The following is a 22,206-nucleotide window of genomic DNA, read 5'->3' on the forward strand; positions in this document are numbered from 1 at the left end:
AAGACAGCGGAGGTGTATTTGGAGGGCCAGTTGGTCAGGATGACGTCTATGAGGGTGCCCTTGCTTACAGAGTTAGGGTTGTACCTGGTGGGTTCCTTGATGATTTGTGTGAGATTGAGGGCATCTAGCTTGGATTGTAGGACTGCCGGGGTGTTAAGCATATCCCAGTTTAGGTCACCTAACAGAACAAACTCAGAAGCTAGATGGGGGGCAATCAATTCACAAATGGTGTCCAGGGCACAGCTGGGAGCTGAGGGGGGTCGGTAGCAGGCGGCAACAGTGAGAGACTTATTTCTGGAGAGAGTAATTTTCAGGATTAGTAGTTCGAACTGTTTGGGTATGGACCTGGAAAGTATGACATTACTTTGCAGGCTATCTCTGCAGTAGACTGCGACTCCTCCCCCTTTGGCAGTTCTATCTTGACGGAAGATGTTATAGTTGGGTATGGAAATCTCTGAATTTTTGGTGGCCTTCCTGAGCCAGGAATATATTTGCACTGCTACTGAGTAAACCTCTAATTGTTCTCCACTATTCCAACCCGCTAAAACCTCCTCCCATCCCAAGTTAGGTTGTCGTCCCAGTGACTGGCAGACCAGCCCTGTCCACCTGGATCCGAGGGCCTTTGAGATATTGGGACCCATCCTTTAAAAAGAGCACACAGTACCACCTAAAGAACAGAAGGAGATTAAAAGCCAAAAGCATTTCCAATACCCTCACCTCGATTATATTGTATACTGTTATTAAAAATATATATATATATATACACTATATAAAAAATATTGGATATCTTAATTTATTTCCACAATTAACGAATAATATGCGTGTAATGTAAGCACTTCATATAAAAAATGATTACCTATAACCATGACTGAAAATTATATTTTTGATAAGCAATTATTATTTTGGTAAACAATTATTGTGATTAATCCTATACTGTTCCTAACATCACTACCCATTAGCAACAGATGTAGGATACATACACACACTCTCCCCATCCTTCCCCCACAAACAACCACACACTCAGATGTTCCACAGTTGATGCATCCCCGAGCCCAAGTAAAGACTTGACGCGCAAATGCATTTACAGTTGTAGCTGTTAGCGAAGGCATGCCAAATTGAGCAAGAGTGGGGAGATTTGCTTAACTAATGTCAAGTCCTAGCAGACGGAGCTCAGATACACCCCACACACACACACACACACTGGTCCCCCGTTGTGACCATTTTCCCAAGCATCTCTGAGATGTCAGACCTTTTGATTATTTTGTGCCGCCAGGGCCGCAATAATCCCCCCCCCCTCTGATTTTCCGAGTGTGACCCTCTCCCAATGGGTTACTGCAGCTAGTGTTGCCAGCACTGCCACTACTGTACCTGGGTGGGGGTCTCCCACCGGAATTCCCACCGGCTAGGTACAAGGTCCTCAAGGTTCTCATTAGCAGCTTTGAGAAATTCCTTGTATATAATTAACGTGTTATTTGTTCAGTCGGGTTCCCTTTATCTAATATTAGGTGATGGTTTTAGATCTGATAACATTCAGCATCAAGTACATGCAAAAGTAGAAACAATTTGACAGGAGGTAAATACCTTTTCACAGCACTGCATTTCATGTACACTGTAATGGTATGAGTGTTAATTATTTCATGTACACTGTAATGGTATGAGTGTTAATTATTTCATGTACACTGTAATGGTATGAGTGTTAATTATTTCATGTACACTGTAATGGTATGAGTGTTAATTATTTCATGTACACTGTAATGGTATGAGTGTTAATTATTTCATGTACACTGTAATGGTATGAGTGTTAATTATTTCATGTACACTGTAATGGTATGAGTGTTAATTATTTCATGTACACTGTAATGGTATGAGTGTTAATTATTTCATGTACACTGTAATGGTATGAGTGTTAATTATTTCATGTACACTGTAATGGTATGAGTGTTAATTATTTCATGACTGATACATCCAATTAGTTGAATTGAGAAAATGCATCATTTGATTGACTGTACATTCAGAATTTAGTAGGTCTGTTGGTAAATATAATTTACACTACATATAGTATACAGTATGTTTGGATTACAATAACAATAACATTGGTCGCCTGGATTAGCTATTTGTATTTAGCCTCTTAATTGGCTTGCTGACTACATCCTCCAGAGATGTACAGGGCCTGTTGCATTTATTCACATAATAATTAAGTCAGATTGATGAATGTAGTTTATTATATGCAACATAATTATCATTCAACCGCACTAGTGATGTCATACATTCTACAGAAGGTCATCCTGCATTGGAATGGGAATATACTATAAATCTGTAGACAGTGTGTCACTTGGCCGTGCGTGCTATATAAAGCAGGCAGACGGGCATCGAGGCATTCAGTTACTATTCAATTGAAGGTAAGAATGGGCAAAACGAGTGACCGAAGCGACTTTGAGTGTGGTATGATCGTTGTTGCCAGGGGCGACGGTTCCAGTATCTCAGAAACGGCCGGCCCCTTGGGCTTTTCACGCACGACAGTGTTTAGAGTTTACGGAGAATGGTGAAATAAACAAAAACCATCCAGGCAGTGTGGGCCTGTGAGTGGAAACAGCTTGTTGATGAGAGAAGTCGAAGGAGAATGGCAAGAATTGGGCAAGCTAACTGGCAGCCCACAAACAGGCAATTCATTGCGCAGTATAACAGTGGTGTTGGCAGAGTCAGGATTTGGCGTAAGCAGCATGAGTCCATGGCCCCATCCTGCCTGGTGTCAACGGTACAGGCTGGTGGCAGTGGTGTACTGGTATGGGGAATGTTTTCCTGGCACACGTTAGGTCTCTTGATACCACTTGGCAATGTTCGAACACCACAGTGTATCTGAACATTGTTGCTGACCAGGTGCATCCCTTCAAGGAGACGGTTCACCCTTTGTCACATGATTACTTCCAGCAGGATAATGTGTCATGTCTCAAAGCCCATATTCTCTCAGAATGGTTCTAGGAACATGACAGCAAGTTCAGTTTACTTGAGTGGCCTGCGCAGTCCACGGACCTCAACCCAATAGAACATTATTGGGATGAGATGGAACGGGCTGTTTGCAGCATGAATATACCGACATTATAATATGCAGCAAATGCGTGAGATCATCCCGTCAGCACGTGCATCATGTTGTGGTTGTAATCATTAAGGACTGGGATGTTTTTCGGGATCAAAAAAAACTAACGAAATAGAGCTAAGCAAAATCCTAGAGGAAAACCTTGTTCAGTCTGCTTTCCTCCAGACACTGGGGGGTGAATTGATCCTTCAGCCGGAAGAAAACCTAAAACACAAGGCCAAATCTAGACTGGAGTTGCTTACCAAGAAGACCAAATGTTCCTGAGTGTCCGAGTTACAGTTTTGACTTAAATCTATGGCAATAACTGAAAATGGTTGTCTAGCAATGATCAACAACCAATTTTACAGAGCTTGAAAATAATAATGGGCAAATGTTGCACAGTCCAGGTGTGGAAAGCTCTTAGAGACTTACCCAGAAATACTCAGCTCTAATTGCTGCCAAAGGTGCTTCTGCAAAGTATTGACTGTAAATATTTACGTAAATTAGATCATTCTGTTCATTCCATTTTCCATAAATGGGCATACATTTTGAAAAACATGTTTTCCCTTTGTTGTGCTGAGATGTGTGAGAAGAACAAAAATATTTGATCCATTTTAGAATTCAGGCTGTAACACAACAAAATATGGAATAAGTCAAGGGGTATGAATACTGTCTGAAGACACTAAAGTGGGTAGTGGAATCAACACACAGTGAGCTCTGAGCGTGTGTGTGTTTGCGTGTGTTTATGGGTGTTTGTTTTGTGTATGTATGTTTGTGTATAAGGGTTGGATATGTGGGTAGTCAGTGCAAATCCTTTCTAAGGTGCATATAGTTGTTGTGATGAAGAGCTTCCTGTGTTCACATGTTTGGGAATGCGTTTTGCTGTGCCAACCTATTCACGAGTGCTCTCTGTTCAGTAATTGAAGTGTGCAATCTCACGCGTGCTACCAATAGTGCCTGTCCTAAATTCTTCTGAGTGCTATCCATATGTATGTCCTGAATTCTCACGCGTGCTCTCTATTAAGCTTGTACGCCAATGATATTCTCTAACCCAAATTGAGAGGCGACATTCCTGCGTGCCTCTCTTTCCACTCTTGATTGTGCACTGGTGAAGGAAATGAACGGGACTCCATCCCGACAGTGCAGACACACAGCTCTTTGATGGCTGCCCACTCCTAGGACGCACAGAGCTCGAATCCACGCCTGTCTTTGATCATTCGTCGCTCCCAACACAAACAGCACACAAACAGCGCATTAATTAAGTACTTTCCCTCTCGCCCTTGAGGTCATCATCTGCGGCTCAAAGTCACTTCTGTGCACTTTAGATAAGTTATCACTATGCAGGATATGAGCGAACATTGTGCTGAAGATATAGAAGTAAAAGGGAATTAATCCTGGGAAACTATGATACCTACCTGACTCGGATACTTACACTGCCTTTTTCTTCACGAGGACGGACCTGAGGCCCCCCCCCCCCCCCCCCCTTCATGGAGACTGGAACCTGTGGAGAGAAAGGGATTCAATGGCGCGCTAAGGAGAAAAGGTCGAACTAAAAGTGGAGGAACTGGCACCACGGAAGGACTATACTTCAGAGCCTACATGTGGATGAGTATTGAGTGTTAATTAAGATACATGTTGATTGATGGATTTTAGGAAAGAGGTCTTTTTTTAGTTAAGAGTTGTTGGTATTTTTGAGAAGAGACTTTTAACAGACGTTGCAAAAACGACAATTTGTAAGAGACATTTCCCACCTTTTCAAATTAAGTATTGTTCATTGTGAAACTTGCCTGGTTGTTGTTCATCCATTCTGAAATTGCACTGTGGAACGCAACAACCTGAGTTTTCCAAAATTTGACATAATCTTTCCGGTGCAAATAATATTTAATGTGCAGGTCTGTGCAGGGAGAAAGCTATGTTTAGCTTTGGAGCAGTGTTATGGCCTGGTGGTAGAAGCCGTCTCAGAGCCTGTTGGCCCGAGACCTGATACTCCGATATCGCTTGCCAGACGGTAACAGAGTGAACAGTTCGTGGCTCGGGTGGCTGGAGTTCTAGACGACCTTTCGGGCCTTCTTCAGACATCGCCTGGTGTAGATGTCCTGGAGGGTAGGGAGTCTGCCCCCAGTGATGTATTGGGCTGTCCGTACCACCCTCTGTAGGGCCAACTTGCAGTTGCTGTACCAGGCAGTGATGCAGCTGGTTAAGATGCTGTGATTGTACAGCTGTAGAACTTCTTTAGGATCCGAGTGCCCATGCCAAATTTCTTCAGCTTCTTGTTTTTGCTGACGTTGAGGCAGAGGCTGTTTCCCTGGCAACACTGTACAAGGGCTCTATCTCCTCCCTGTAGGCTGCCGTTGTTGTCGATGATCAGGCCCACCACCATTGTGTCACCTGCAAGCCTAATGATGGTGTTGGAGTCATTCATGGCATCACAGGTGTACAGGGAGCCCCATGTTGAGGGCCAGCATGGCGGAGGTGTTTTTGCCTACCCTCACCCTCACCACCGGAGGTCTACCTGTCAGGAAGTTCAGGATCCAGTTGCAGAGGGAGGTGCTCATACCCAGTGCCTTGAGCTTAATGTCAAGTTTGGAGTTGAGCTGTAGGCGAAGAACAGAATTCTCACATAGGTGTTCCTCTTTTCCAGGTGGGAATGGATCTGTTGAGGCGGTATGCAAATTGGAGTGGGTCCAAGGTGACAGGTGAGGTGGAGCTGATGTGGTCCTTGACCACCTCTCAAATCACTCCATGATTTCAGAATTGAGTGCTACAGGGCAATAGACATTTAGGCAGGTTATGTTAGTTTGATTGGGTACAGGGACAATAGTGGACATCTTGAAGCATATGGGGACCACAGACTATGACAGGGAGAGGTCAAGTATGTTTGTTAAGACGCTGACCAGTTGGTCTATGCATGCATTGAGGCCGCGGCCGGGGATGTGATCTGCGGGTATCCGCACACTTGAAGGTCCTACTCGGTGGCCCTCGAAGGAGGATTGGTGTTGATTGCCCCGAAACACCTTTATCTGACTATTAAAAAAAAAAACACACAAAAATGCGCTTCTGTGGTCCTCAGAGGCGGACTACAGTGCTGATGCAGCATACTCCTGTTAAAATCAGAAAATGTGACACACGAATACACACTTGCACACACACACCTCCACTTTAACATAACTTAATCACAATGACGTGTTTATAAAAATAGTTTTGACTTCACTGGCGTTGCCATCGATCTCAATGTTCACAAGGACATACCTGGCTAAGTGAAGGATAAACTAAATAATGATCTAGTTACACCAGAGCTTTAACAGAGTTTAACGTTAAGTTATGTCTCATGCACACACACACACCAGTCCAAACCAGAGTCAGCTCTCTCCAGAGACAGCCCTAGTCAATCTACTCTCTTTGCTTCATTGGACCTGACAGGCTTTCAACTGTCTAACCAACTGGGAGATGTCCTGTCACTCTTACTCAATGTATACTCTCTCTCTCCTGGCTGCTCTTTCATTCCTGGCACTCTGTCTCTAGAATGTACAGGTTGTCTTTCCAGCCGAACTCTGACAGACATGCCATGCACGCGCGTGCACACACACAGATATTGGCAACGAGGGCACCTCTTATTCGGTGTTGACAACTCCCAAATGATTACATCACACGGCTCTACGTGAGATAATGCTGACAACTAGACATTTTTCCACACACTTAGAAAACTGTCAGAGAACGGCTGAGAGATGCAAGGGTGTCATTAATATGGCAGTAATGGAAGCTGTGGGTTTTGTGATACTGCAGGAAGGCGACAACACTCTGCTACAGTGGTCAATGTGTTTAACCTCAAATCCTGCCACTGAGGAGGTTAAATTAACGGAACCTAGGAAACCAAAAGTGTACAGTACACACAGCTTTTAGAGTGATAGGGAGGTGAAAGTGGGACGAAGTGGAGAGAGAGAAGAGGGAAGAGGGTGCAAAGAGAGAAAGAGACAGAGAGAAGGAGAGAGAAAGAAAGACACACAAGGATAAAGAGAGAGAGAGCGACGAGGGAGAGAGGCAGAGAAATGTGTTGCCCAGAAGAGCAACCAGAGTTGTTGACGATGGATCAGAATGCCAACAGAAGCCAGTCAGAGGAACACTGGTCCCCCAAGGCAGCTTGTTATGATACAATGAGAGGATGCTCAGTGCTAGGGAAGAGATCAGAGTTTATTTTGGACACCACAAACACATACACACACACACCCCCACACACTGTGTACACAGAGACATTGTTTTGTAACGATTCTGAAAAGTGTTCCAGCCCTAATACTTGGCAGGCCCATTGTCGTCAACTCAAGCACACGGTAAGCAGAGAGAAAGTGAGTGAGCTAGACAGAGGAAGAGAATTCAATCCACAACTGGGTAATTATTTTATTATTTTATTTAACCAGGAGAACAAATTCTTATTTAGAAAGACGGCCTACCGGGGAACAGTGGGTTAACTGCCTTTTTCAGGGGCAGAACGACGTATTTTTACCTTGTCAGCTCTGGGATTCGATCCAGCAACCTTACGGTTACTCACCCAGTGCTCTAACCTGCCGATCCCAAATATACAATAAATCATTACATTACAATACATCAGCACATTACAGCATTACAGCACATTCCAAGAACACATATTGCCTCACATCCCTTCCAAGATACACAAACAGGAACACAACGTTAAATTGAATTAGGAGAGAGAGGAAGGGAGGGAATTATGAAATAGGGAGGGAGAGACATGGAGAGGAGTGAAAAACAAGGGACAGTAGGGAGAAAAAATGTGGGTTGACTCATACTGGGATAATTGAAATGTTGCAGAGGGAGCAAATATATTGTGATAGATTGTTGTGTGTGTTTGTTTCTTTGTGGATATGTTATTGTGTGTGGACTCTGAAAAAGAGGCCAACCAAACATTTTGTGAGATGTTTCCACATATCTATGTTGCCATATATTTATTTGGTCGTTTCTATGGCGTCGGTTATTGATGTGATAAACGCTATGATATATTTATCATATCAGCGTATCATGTGCAGTGCAATTTAGGTCAGTCTCTTCCCAAACAGTGGTGTAATTAAACTGTTTTGTTGTCTAGCAACTTCATGCCCCCCCCAGACCAGATCACAAAACGTTTCTACAGTGTGGCAAGACGAATCACTACCGTTTATGTTTACATGCATGTGTAGAGACCCATAGACCTGTATAGAGTAAAGAAAGCTGCGTACTCCATATACACTCTCTACAAACTTGTTGGGCTCATACGAGACGCATAGACCTTCCAATGTCAACGTCTTGGTCATACACGGTTACATCCTTGTATACTTCCTGCCTCCTAGTGTGCATATTTACATTCCATGCATTATAAGTCTCTGTTGTCTTGGATCTAATTGTGGGATGCATCCTCTATCCTGTCTATATATCTATTCCCTTTTCTTTATGCTCAGTTCACCAGGCAGACATACAGGTGCATTATCTTCATTTGATCACTCTGCTGTTGCAGAGAATTTTCCTGCATGGCAGGAAATGCAAACTTGTAGTGTGTTTGAGGTTTCTAAAGTTTGTGATTTCCACTTTAAAATTCAGACTTGATTCGCCCTAAAGAAAAAGATCAACTCTTGCAACAATGTCAATTTATTATAATACACATAATAATTAAAATGTTTTGTTGCTGCAGAGTTGTTTTCCTGCTGTGACAAACTGTTCAAATTTAGATTCTAAATAATCAGGCAGCAGAATTGGGATACAGAGGACACAACACGGGATATGTGGGGGATATGAGGGATCTGTGTGTGTGTGTGTGTGTGTGTGTGTGTGTGTGTGTGTGTGTGTGTGTGTGTGTGTGTGTGTGTGTGTGTGTGTGTGTGTGTGTGTGTGTGTGTGTGTGTGTGTGTGTGTGTGTGTGTGTGTGTGTGTGTGTGTGTGTGTGCGCGCGCATGTCTATATTAATGGGATGGAGACTGAGATGTTCCCAAACAGGATTAGTGATAATAAGGAACATACGACCAGGCATGATAGGAACGTTGTTCATCTCCTAGGACGACCAGTGCACACACACACACACACACACACACACACACACACACACACACACACACACACACACACACACACACACACACACACACACACACACACACACACACACACACACACACACACACACACACACACACACACACACACACACACACACACACACACACACACACTGCTATGTCTAACTATACTTGTGAAGACCTTTTGGGGACCAACAATTGATTACCATTCAAAATCCTACATTCCCTAACTCCAAACCCTAACCTTAAACCTAACAGCTAAGCCTAAAATGGCTTTTTTTTAAGTGAGGACCGACAAAATCCTCACTTTTCTGTATTTGACTTGGTTTCTGTGAGCACTTATGGTACTCACAAGTGTAGTAAAAATGTGCACACACACACACTCCTTTCCCCAAGATAAAGTTACATAGGTGCTCAAATCCCACTGTGTGAAAGTTTGAGTGTAAACTACTTTCTGACCTTATGCCAATAGTATCAGCATTCTTGAATTTTGGCTGTTGCTCTTCTGAGTCCACGTGGGAACATAAGGTACTGAGTCAGAGCATAAAAATAGAAACACACACAAACAGACTGTGTGAGGAAGCAGGTGATACGGAAACAGGGTGGGGCCGGTACTTCCAGGAGTCAACAGCAAATGTAATCCCTTGGCACTGTTGCTCTTGTGACAGAGTCTTGACAACATCAAATGGGAGAATAGAAACCTCTGCAGCAGAGAGTCTGGATGACACTTTGACAACGCAACACTGTACAGACCATACCAGAAACTATATTACTCACAATATTTATCAGCAGAATGTATCATTCGGTTTGAATCATACTGACTATCTGAAACAGGTCAGCTTTTCTTAGCAGCATCTTATTGATGCTAGAGAGGTAAAGTACTCTCTGTCACTTTCCCTCTCCTGTCATCACTATAACACATCTGGGCTAGGAATTCATAGTATACATGAGAATATACTGTTAAAGTGTTACCTGGAAGACGTAGAGGGAAGGGATGGAGGGAGGGAGGAAGGAAGGAAGCGAGAGAGGGACTCACACATAGAGTACATCAAAGTGTGTGCATGAGATGAAAAATGTTGTCCCAGTCAACTCTAAACACACATAGTAGAGAAAGGGCAACACTTCCCCAAGCTGAGCAAACTACATGATGGCAGTGACCTGTGCGCTATGGAGGGAAAAATAGCATAGTAGTAGGAGTGTGCTGTAGCCGGTGCTAGAGGGCAGTATGGGGTTAGGTTGTGAGTGGTGGCTTATCTGAGCTGAATCGGGAGAAACTGTAGCGGACAGTAACTATGTGTGTCTGTAAATCACTCAAACAAACACACCATGCACACACATAAACACACTAGTGATGCGCGGGTTGACTCATAACCTGCGGTTATATCCGCGAGGCGGGTGGGTTTAGGGTCATGAAATATTGTGTGAATGAAGGGCAGGTGAGTGGCGGGTGGGTTGAATAAAGAGAAAACAATGAATTAAACAATCCATAAATGTGTAATTATTGTGCAATTCATATATACAGGTTATGTTGAGGTTTTTCTTTCATTTTTGTTGGATCTGGCATTAGTGCGTAAGCATATGCTTTATGTGCCAAGTATACTCCAATCGCCAAATGTTACCGACGATCCACTGAGGCCAAAAGGACAATGTTTTAATTTAATAAGGGAAATGTGAAATGGAGAGTTGAAAATAAAGGGAGGTCCTGAACAGCAATGTTTGGGAAAGACTTGGTTAAAAGAGGATGAGAACAGTGTGATGATTATGTGTGATGATTGTGAAGTGCTATACAAGTTGGACAGTCACAAGACGGAGACGTAAAATATCAAGGGAACTAACTGTAGGCACAGATGGGTTAAATGGAATAGTAACTGAAATCTGAACACTGACTGTAGGTCTATAACCTCTCACATGTAGCCTAATATAATATTACCTTCTGCAGAATGAAGCATTTATTGCAGTAAAATGATACACCAAATGTACATTTTGCCTCGGGAACAAGAGTTGAGAAATAGGCTATGATTTCTTTCTTTCAGCATCTTTCAGCCGGTGCGACGCTCTGTCACTTCAAAGAATGAGGTTAGTTTAATAAAGTTTAGATTGAAGTTGAATGAATATGTCTCGCAAGATCACTTAATGATTCATTAGTATTTTACATAACAAACCGAATAGCTTAGATCATGTTAGGTTACTGTGAGACCTAAAAACACCACGCAATTTCTTATGACAATTTAGGAGGATTGTGTTGAATTGTAAGTCAATGTTTTATCATGTGGCCAAACCAACCATGCTAAATATGCTTTGATTGAAACAAAATACAGCTGGCTTCTTAACTCTATCTGCTCTAAATGGAACAGTATTAGGGCTGCTTACATCATTCAAGAAGATCAAAATGCACAGATGCAGATGCGCAGATGCAGCATGGACGTTTCACCTGTAAAACGTGAAGAATTATCATTCACGATTGACAGTGATGGCGGTCTAATTGAATAATAATGTAGGCCTAATTTGGTGTTTTAGTGTTTTAAAAATATACGTGTTTTCTTTGTGCCACTAGCCACTAGGCATAGACAATTTTTCAATTTGGATTGTATGGCATTGTATGTACTGTAGGTCTATATCTCAAAATGATATAATACAATATTTAGAAATTATTACTTAATAAAAAATATTTTTTAAACGTGGTTGCGGCAGCTACAGATTGCGACACCAGATAGTATGATTTAACAAAAAAAAATTGGTATCATTATACTGGTAGTTACAAAACATCGGCGGAGATTTTTCAACTAACCTGGTATTGGACATACTATCTTCGTCCACGAAACAGGAGTCGCAAAACTTATCCAATTGCAGGTTCCATTTGAATTTAGAATATGTTTCTGCTCCACTGAGTAATCCAACAATGTGTGCACCGCCACCGTGTCTTTTTCAAATCTTTTCTCCTTGATTGAGATACGTGGGTCCACGCCAAAGTGCCGCGTGATTGGCAGACACCTGTCTCGATCAATGAGAGAAGACTGGAAATAGACAAGATGGCGGCAACACAATGTTGGATTACTTCCTGGAGCAAAACATTTTCTAATTTTAATAATGGAGCGTTTTCTAAATTCAGACGGACCCCCTGGGCATTTTATGAGACTCCTGTTTCCACGAATCGACGATAAAGTATCGCCAATAACAGGTTGAAAGATCTCTGGTGACGTTTTGTAGACATATTGGTTAAATCACATTATCTGTGTATCTGTACCAGACCCAGGGTCCTTGTCAGTCTTGAATGAGCGTGGTGTGTGTGTGAGCATCTCCAGGGTTATCTGGGACAATCCGTAGTCAGGAGAGAGAGTTAAATGGCTTGCAAATATTTTTCAGCTTAAACACACTTTCCCCTTCTCTCTCCCCCTTTCCCTCTCTCTCTCATTACATATCTCTCGTTCTCTCTCTCTTGCTCCCCTCAGGCTTTCCATGCAACACACACACACACGCACAGAGACCCCACATTCTCACACACATAGCGGCTTAGATTACACCACCGTTTACATATAGTGTAGTTCTAACTGTCTGTCGTCATAACCACAACGCCTGGCCTATGTCCTAGTGGAACCCACAAAGCCTGTCAGTTAGATGTGCAGTTAGAAGTGCCAAGCCAGGCTTACCCTGCCATGTAACAGTCTCTGTCTGCTGTGCCCCTCTGCTGCTCTGTCCTCTCCCCCTATAAAGTCATCACATCCTCCAGACCTCTCTCTCGCCTCACAGTGGGGCTTAACACGGCATAGTACAGGACAGAGAATAGCAGCATCGGCTGGAGAGCAATGTGCTACCAGTCTGCCACGGGCCAAAATCTCCCTGGCGCTCAGATGCAGATACAGGCACTTGCATGCATAGACATACTCTGTCTATATCTTCTCTTTCTTTCTCTCTTTCTCCTTCTGCGCCCCTCTCCCCTATCTCCTCTGTCTCTCTCTTTCTCTCTCTCTTTCTCTCTCTTTCCATTTTTATCTCTTTTTATTTTTCTCTCTCTCGCTCTCTCACTCGCTCACTCACTCTCTCTCACCATCTTAGTTCCTAGGCAGAGGTAATGAATGACAGTCTGATGGGGTCCAGATGTGCCTTTCAAAGCCACAGGAGAACAAAACAATTTGCTGCATTTGACTCCAATCTCCCTCCAGCACACATACACACACACGTCGGAATCTTTCACGCACCCTGCTGATTATATGACAGCAAAACAAATGGACTGCCAGGGGATCAGGGGTATTCTTGCAAGTAATCACACACTCACATGCGTATGTTCTCAGGTTCTTTTCATGTGATTAGCCTCTTGGAAAATGGAAACCAAGCTATCTAGCTAACTATCAAAGTAGTCCAGTGAGTGTTTAATTCACGAATTAAACTTCCTAATAAACGAAAAAAATTGTGTTAGCTAATTGATGCCTGGTTCGCAATGTCATGCTTAACACATTTTGTTGCTGTAACAGTTACAGTCTGTCAACACCACTGACTAGATGGCTCGCTAATGGCTAGCACTTAGCTACTTCGCTAGCACTTAGCTAACTTTAGCTATCATATTTTGCATATTTAGCTAATGATTTGCCTAAACACATATTTTTAGGTCGATATGTTGCTATCTTTTAGCTAATACCAATACTATGGATGTCAATATCCTAGTGTCCCTGTTCAGTAGCATGTTAGCTAGCAGAAGAGCCAAGATAACAACAATATGAGATGACTTGGTGTTGGAAGAAGCTGCATTCAGAATGCATCAACACCCTGGAAAAATGTTTGTGGTGCACTCATTCATAACACTTGTTTCAATGATAAATGAGTGTATTGTCTTCAAGCTTGATAAGGTTCATGCTTTATTCTCGTACATTTAGCCTATACCTTCTTTCTTTGTAACAATTAGATATGTCATTGCTTTAAACTAGTAGCTAGCTCATCATGACCTTCCTTCTCTCTTTCTAGAATCAATCAGTTACAAGGCAAAAAAGACAGATTGAGGATTTCAATCAAACTGAGGACAGATAAATGTGTCTGCACACGGCTTCTTGCATGCATGTCTTTGAGATGTAAGTTAACAATAATTAACAATAATTCATTTTGGAAAAATAATATGAATTTCCATATTAGGTATAACTCAATTTGATTGAGCTTTTCTTTCACCCAAGCCTTATACAACAGAGTCATGAAGAGGAGACAACTAGTAGACAACTGTCTCTTTTAACGAGGAAGCCTCCAGTCTAAATTGAAATGAGTAATTAGTTGATTTGTTTGAATCAATTGTGTTGAGGCTTGGCTGGAGAAAAATGGGGTTTACTGTAGCTCTCTAAGAATAGTTGGCAACACATTTAAAGGTCGATTTAATAGGCCTAGTCCCCGTTTATGTTGCTACATTATTTCCTTGCTGAAAAATACATAGAATGGTAGTTTCAGTAAGAAGCATATCAACATCAAGGCAACATTGTAATGGCTGACCCCATTTTTCCAAAGCCAGACCTGCCCATTAGCCGCTGAGTCTACTTTTTTTAAATGCCAAAATATAAAATAATTTTCAGTAATTGTTTTCAGTATCCTAATGTTTTTGTTTTGTGTTTTCTGATTGTTTCAGTGCATGCATTCAACAAGCTTGGGACAAAGGACTTCCACTGGGCCGCCAATCTCCAAAGTTCACCCAAACACGCAATAGTTCTGAACTGGGCTTGATTTTGTTTCTGTTGTTTTAGTTATTTCAATTTTGTTCATTCTCTTCTAAACATCCATTGGTTGAAAGCTCATTGTAATGTAGTCCCCCCTTTAAACATCCTAAGGTCCACATCCCCATAGTGTTCGCATTTCTCTCTTGTAAATGTTGTAGCTACATTAAATGAACAGTTTATTTAAATACATTTAAAGTTATTAAATAAAGTTAAATAAAGGTTAAATAAAAAACGTCTCTGCTCTTTTCTTCATTAGCATGCTGGTGATTTGAAGTTGTACTGGATATATTTTTTATCTGTTAAGATATTGAATACATGTTTAGTATTGTTGAGTTGAGTTTTATCTGTGAGAAGCAAGTTAATTTAAAGTTATATGTGATTTGGTTTATGGAGATACAACATTGTGTTAATGCCCAAAGTAACCAAAAACCGGATCTAATTAGCATATTCATAATGAGTTTGCAGCACATTTGCACCAAACAGTAGAATGTTTGCCACAAGTTTCCCAGAATTTTTGCCAGAGGTTCACAAGTCGCTGCTAAATTGCCACAATGGTTTGCCACAAAACTAATTTGCATGTGAAAATTACATTACAGCACATTTGCAGCAAATTGACCAAAGATTTGCCAAAAGCCTGTTTTTTCAGTGGGGGGAAAAACCCACATATTCTAGAGGTTGTGAGTTAAGGATCTCTTACATACAGAGATACATCAAAATAAATACACATTCACACAAAAGTAAAAATAGACTCTGCTTGTCAGTCCTCCTGTGCTACGTGACTAACATCTAAAACATATTAGCCTTCTGCATTCCACACCCATATGCCTCATTCCTGCCTCTGATGCTTCTCTGCATAGCATACCATCTTATGATCTCTTTTTCCAGCCCTTTTCAAACGGTTTACACTACATTCAGGTGGTAATATGGTAAACTGTGTAATTATTGTTTTAAAGTGTGTTTGATACAATATCCTTGAATTGTAGTCCCACAGCAGTAGATTGTGGGCAGTCTGGGCTAATGCAGATCATGAGTCTGATCTCTGAGGGTGGGTTGTCATGGGTGTGTGTATGGACCGGGGTCAGGAATGGGATGTTAGTTCTCTCTAATCAACACAAATTGTCTTCTGTGAATTCAGGAGGACCTTGGATGGACCTCTGTATGTGGGAGAGATATGAGAGTCTTGTCCCCTCTGTCTCTGGTTAGAGAGAGTTTATTGATTAAAACTGTGCAGGGCCAAGTACTGAATCGCTCTTTCTCGAAATCACACACACACAAAACATCTCCGGTTATATCTGATGTTTACAAGAAAAAGTTTAAAGAAGCATAGTCATGTATACATAGTACCATAAAATATACTGTACACACAAACACCTTGGAAGATTACAGAATTAGAATGGCCTTTATTCACCAAGTATGTTTACACATACCCATAATTTGACTTAGTGAGGTGCTGCCAGCAAAAGACAATATACAAACAAAATACAAGTCCACATATACATCATACAGAATAAAATACAAAATCAGAACAGTAAACATAAAACTAACTGATTACAGGGGGAATAGGAGGAAATGTTCAGGTGGTGGTCGGCTTTGGTAATGATTGACATAAACTGTCTGCTAGAGGGGAGTCTTTGAAAGATGGGGTGTCTGGGGTGGGCAGGGTAGGTGAAAATCTTTCCTGCACGCTTCCTTGTCCTGGAAGGCAGGTGACAGCCGATAACCTTCTCTGCAGACAGGATAATGAACTGCAGTTTGCCCTTGCGGCGGGCAGACCCAAACCAGACGGTGATAGAAGAGGTGAGGATGGACTCAATGATGGCCGTATAGAACCGAATCAGAATTGTCAGAGAGAGATTGAGTTTCATCAGCTAGCGCAGATAGTACGTCCTACATAGAGCCCTCTTTGTCACCCCTGTGATGTTGTCCTCCCATTTGTGGTTGTGGGAGCTGATGGTTCCGAGGTATTTGAATGACTTGTCCTTGCTGACGCCTGAAGCATCAATATCGAGGGGGAGAGACGGTGGGGGACATTTACTGAAGTCAACCACCAACTGCACAGTTTTGACTGTGTTGAGTTCCAGGTTGTTGCTACTGCAACAGGCCACCAGGCAGTCAATCTCTCCATGTTACTTGGACTCGTCACCGTCTGAGTTGATACCGACCAGGGTGTTGTCATCTGCAAAGTTGCAGTCATTGGTGTAGAGGAAGGGGGAGAGCACGCAACCCTGCGGCGCCCCTGTGCTGAGAGATAGGGAGTCTGAAAGATGTTTTCCCAGCTTAACACACATACACACACACACTACTGTTGTACAAAAATAGCAGGTTAAAGGGTAGAGGCGAGTGAGCAGGACATATTTCCTGCATATTTCCGTATAATCCATGCCAATTCCTTTATCTTTCTCCCCCCCTCCATCTCTCTCAATCCATTTCTCTCTCTCTCCCCATTCTGTCCCTCTTTCAGTCGTCTCCCCTCCCACTTCTCGCGAGAGTGCTTCTCTATGAGTCTCTCTCTCCCTCTTCTCCCTCCCTCCCTCCCTCCCTCCTCTCTCCCCTCTTTCTCTCAGTCTCTCAGGCACACCGTGTCTCAGTGAAGGAGATTCACCGTAACCAGCTGTGGCTTGTTGTGATTCTCACCCCCGTCACTCTCTGCTCCCCGTAAGGAAACGTTCATTTTTAACCTCATCATTTCAGTGATGTTTTTTTTTCTCTTCCTCTAAATTGAATTTCTCCGGTGGCATTTTAAAGCTGTCAACCAGACCTGTGGAAGGTACTCTCAAGAGGCACCGAGAAACAGAGAGCGTAGGATAAGTTTTACTCCAGCTCAAAAGACACCTTTCTTTTTTTTTCAGATCTCGTTCACCTTTTGATTGACAGACTTTTTACTATGGTAAACTAAAGACAGTGGTATTATAGCACAGGATTTTTTTAACCCAAACTCAAGATACAGGATTTTTTTATTTATCTCAATTCAAATGCAAAGAATCACCAGATTTCCTGAAGATTCTGTGTGGACTTTAATGGCTCTAGACATACCTGCAGTATGTGTGAAATTTGGGGAACCAGAGTGAGCTAGGTGATGGTTCAACGGGCAAACGGAGCTAGATGCTACATTTTTCTGTTCAGGCTGCCAGTCTGTTTGCGGCTTACAATCAAGGTAAGGCACGCAAGCACGCACACACCACACACACCTGGCACTCCAACAGCCTGCCGGGCTCTGTCAGAGCAGATAAAGAGTAGTTAATTAAATAGGCATCAGAGTGTAACTCCCAGACATTAAGTCTGTCCTTTAACGTCACGTCTGCTAGTGATGTGTCTGGCTGGTGTCGCACAGGGAGACTTAGAGCGGATTACATTTGTATTGATTTATGTCAGAGTTTTGAGAGAGCGAGAGACACAGAGAGAGACAAAGAGAGAGAATCTGACTGAGGTAAAGTACAATTATAATTACATCCAGTCTGGAAAACAGTCTGCTGTTTTGTTTTTATAGTCAATTAATATTTGATCTGCTAGCTAATTAGAATACATTTTGTGGAAAATGTTTGCGTCGTCCTCTGGGGAGGTCATCAGAGATGGATTATGTTGCCTGATTTGACTATCAGAAGTTATCAGATGATATGTAAATGACCTCTGTTTGAACAGCTGGATTTAGGATCCTAAGGGAACAACAACCTTTCCCTGAGGATCCTGACATTGATAGTGGATTTAAAGGGCTATAAGAGCATGGATCTAAAACCAAACTCTTCCATCTGACTTTCTGAGTCTGAAGGGAGACTGCAGATTAGAAAAAAAAGCAGGTACATGTAATTAAAAAAAATAATAATTGTGTAGGGTTTGTTCATGTATGACATGTTATTAATATTATTTACCACGCATAAACCATTTATTATATTGATTTGTAGACATATAGACATCAAGGCCGACGGGTTTTATACTGTAAGTTAATATAATTGTTCACAAAACATAACAGTTATATTCATAAGCAATTTATATCCAGACCAATATAATCTATGATGATCTCCCCCTAACTACGCATGTCTTATTTGATTCCTATATGCTATTATCCTGATCCTAAACTCGTAGAAAAAAAAACATAAAAGGGTTCTTCGTCTGGTTCCAGGTAGAACCCTTTTGGGTTCGAATAACAACCCTTTCCACAGAGGGTTCTACCTGGAACCAAAAAGGATTTTCCAATGTGGATAGGCGAAGAACCCTTTTGGAACCCTTTTTTCTAAAGAGTGCATTCAGTATTGAACCACAGTACTGCCAAATGGCAGCTAAGGTCACAGACATGTGTAATCCAGTCAGTCAATGCAGTTAAGTATATCGACCCACCATACCATATTTATTGGAACATGATTGCATTTCCCAATTCCTGAATAGAATTTCAGTGAATTTGACCTTAAGTCCGTAGAAAGAAGTTTCATGCTCCCTAAGATACGCTTCTTTTGAAAAAGTTTTACTTTGTTTCTCTTTCCTGGGGATTTGCTGTCCGGTTCATCCCTGTTATACCCAGAAGTATCTAATTATACTCACATTTCCAGATCTTGATTAGCGAGACCAGCAGAAGGTCTAATTCAAGATGAGACTTCACTGTTAATCAAATTGGTTGCATCTAACAACTCTTTCACCACTACTACTCTGTATGTTCTCTCTCTCTCTCTCTCTCTCTCTCTCTCTCTCTCTCTCTCTCTCTCTCTCTCCCTTTCTCTCTCGCTCTAATCTTTATCTTTATCTCTTCCTCTCTTCTCAAGCTCTCTGTTTTGTTCCCTGTCTTCCACTCCTCTTTCCAGCGATGGCCACTGCATCCATGGAACCAATGGTGATCTTGGTGGAGTGATCGTTGAAGAAAATATCTATTTATTTACAGTGCCTTCAGAAATTATTCACACCCGCCTTTTTCCACATTTTGTTGTGTTACAGCCTAAATTTTAAATGGATTAAATTGAGATCGTGTCACTGGCCTACACACAATACCCCATTATGTCATTGTAGAAATGTTGTTTTTCTAAGTTTTTACAAATGAATTAAAATGAAAAGCTGATATGTCTTGAGGCAATAAGTATTCAACCCCTTTATGGCAAGCCTAAATACGTTGAGGGGTAAAAATGCACTTAGGATGCATGGAAATAGTGTTTAACATGATTTTGAATGACTACCTCATCTCTGTACCCCACACATACAATTATCTGTAAGGTCCCTCAGTCGCGTCAACCACAAAGACCAGGTAGGTTTTCCAATGCCTCGCAAAGAAGGAACTATTAGTAGATACTGTAGGTAAAAATACATATTAGCAGAGCATTACACTTTGGATGGTGTAACAATAGATCCAGCCACTACAAAGATACAGGCGTCCTTCTTAATTCAGTTGCCAGACAGGAAGGAAACCGCTCAGGGATTTCACCATGAGGCCAATGGGGACTTTAAAACAGTTACAGAGTTTAATGGCTGCGATGGGAGAAAACTGAGGATGGATCAAAACCATTGTAGTTACTCCAACAACATTGTAGTTCCTCCAAAACACTAACCTACATGACAGAGTGAACTGAAGGAAGCCTGTACAGAATAAAATATATTCCAAAACATGCATCCTGTTTGAATTAAGGCACTAAAGTAAAATTGCAAAACATGTGGCAAAGAAATTTACTTTGTCTTGATTACGAAGTGTTATGTTTAGGGAAAATCCAACACAACACATCACTGAGTACCACTCTTCATATTTTCAAGCATGGTGGTAGCTGCATCATATTAATTGTATGCTTGTCATCGGCAAGAACTATTGAGTATTGTAGGATAAAAGGAAATTAAATAAAGCTAAGAACAGGCTAAATCCTAGAGGAAAACCGTATTCAGTCTGCTGTCCAACACACTGGGAGACAAATTCACCTTACAACGGGACAACAACCTAAAACACAAGGCCAAATATATTTTTTATTTTATTTATTTTTTTACCTTTATTTAATCAGGTAGGCAAGTTGAGAACAAGTTCTCATTTGCAACTGGGACCTGGCCAAGATAAAGCAAAGCAGTTTGACACATACAACAACACAGAGTTACAAATGGAGTAAACAAACATACCATCAATAATACAGTAGAACAATCTATAAACAGCATTTGCAAATTAGGTAGGATAAGAGGGGTAAGGCAATAAATAGGCCATGGTGGCGAAGTAATTACAATATAGCAATTAAACACTGGAATGGTAGGGTGTGCAGAAGATGAATGTGTAAGTAGAGATACTGGGGTGCAAAGGAGCAAGATAAATAAATAAATACAGTATGGGGATGAGGTAGATTGGATAGGCTATTTACAAATGAGCTATGTACAGGTGCAGTGATCTGTGAGCTGCTCTGACAGCTGGTGCTTAAAGCTAGTGAGGCAAGTAAGACTCTCCAGCTTCAGAGATTTTTGCAGTTGATTGCAGTTGATTCCAGTCATTGGGGTGGCAGGGTAGCCTAGTGGTTAGAGCATTGGACTAGTAACTGGAAGGTTGCAAGTTCAAACCCCCGAACTGACAAGAATTTGTTCTTAACTGACTTGCCTAATTAAATAAAGGTAAAATATATATTTTTTTAAATGGCAGCAGAGAACTGGAAGGAGAGGTGGCCAAAGGAAGAATTGGCTTTGGGGGTGACCAGTGAGATATACCTAGTGGAGTGAGTGCTGCTATTGTGTTATTTATAATGCAGCACCCAAAGAGAAGGAATTGACATTTTAAAGTTATGTCTCCATTAGCATAGCAAAATAATTGCTTTTAAATTTTGTACGTAGCTAGCAAACTTAGGGAGTAAGCTTCTAATGTTAACATGCATGAAACCATGGCTTTTACGGTTACAGAAGTCAACAAATGAGAGCACCTGGGGAGTAGGAGTGAAGCTAGGCACTGCAGGTCCTGGATTAACCTCTACATCACCAGAGGAACAGAGGAGAAGTAGGATAAGGGTACGGCTAAAGGCTATACGAACTGGCCATCTAGCACGTTTGGAACAGAGAGTAAAAGGAGCAGGTTTCTAGACACGATAGCATAGATTCAAGGACATAATGTACAGACAAAGGTATGGTAGGAAGAGAGTACATTGGAGGTAAACCTAGGCATTGAGTAATTATGAGGGAGATATAGTCTCTAGAGACGTTTAAACCAGGTGATGTTATCGCATATGTGGGAGGTGGAACAACATGGTTGGTTAAGGCATTTTGAGCCAGTGAAATAAGACAGTAATCACTAAACAGGACAGTAACGGACAAGGCATATTTATATTAGGGAGAGGCATGCGCAGCCAAGTGAATCTTATGGGTCCAGTGAGTGGTTGGGTTGGCTGGGGACATGGCGATTCAGACAGCAGGCCAGGGCTAGCAAGCTAGCAGTTAGCAGGCCGGGCCTAGCAAGTTAGCA

At 41.8% G+C, this 22,206-nt stretch overlaps 1 protein-coding gene across 5 annotated transcripts in view; it reads left to right on the forward strand.

The window, feature by feature from the left end:
- The first annotated feature begins 17,386 nt into the window (after positions 1–17,386).
- LOC124040091 (urotensin-2 receptor-like) overlaps positions 17,387–22,206 on the forward strand; it is an 82,986-nt gene continuing 78,166 nt past the window's right edge. For all 5 annotated transcript variants that reach the window (XM_046356896.1, XM_046356898.1, XM_046356897.1 and 2 more), the window contains exon 1: positions 17,387–17,970. In XM_046356896.1, coding sequence (XP_046212852.1) covers positions 17,919–17,970 — 52 coding nt within the window. In that variant the 5' untranslated portion in view covers positions 17,387–17,918. The remainder of the gene's footprint in view (positions 17,971–22,206) is intronic.

Source organism: Oncorhynchus gorbuscha, linkage group LG07 (genome assembly GCF_021184085.1).
Source record: "Oncorhynchus gorbuscha isolate QuinsamMale2020 ecotype Even-year linkage group LG07, OgorEven_v1.0, whole genome shotgun sequence".
Classification (NCBI taxonomy): Eukaryota; Metazoa; Chordata; class Actinopteri; order Salmoniformes; family Salmonidae; genus Oncorhynchus; species Oncorhynchus gorbuscha.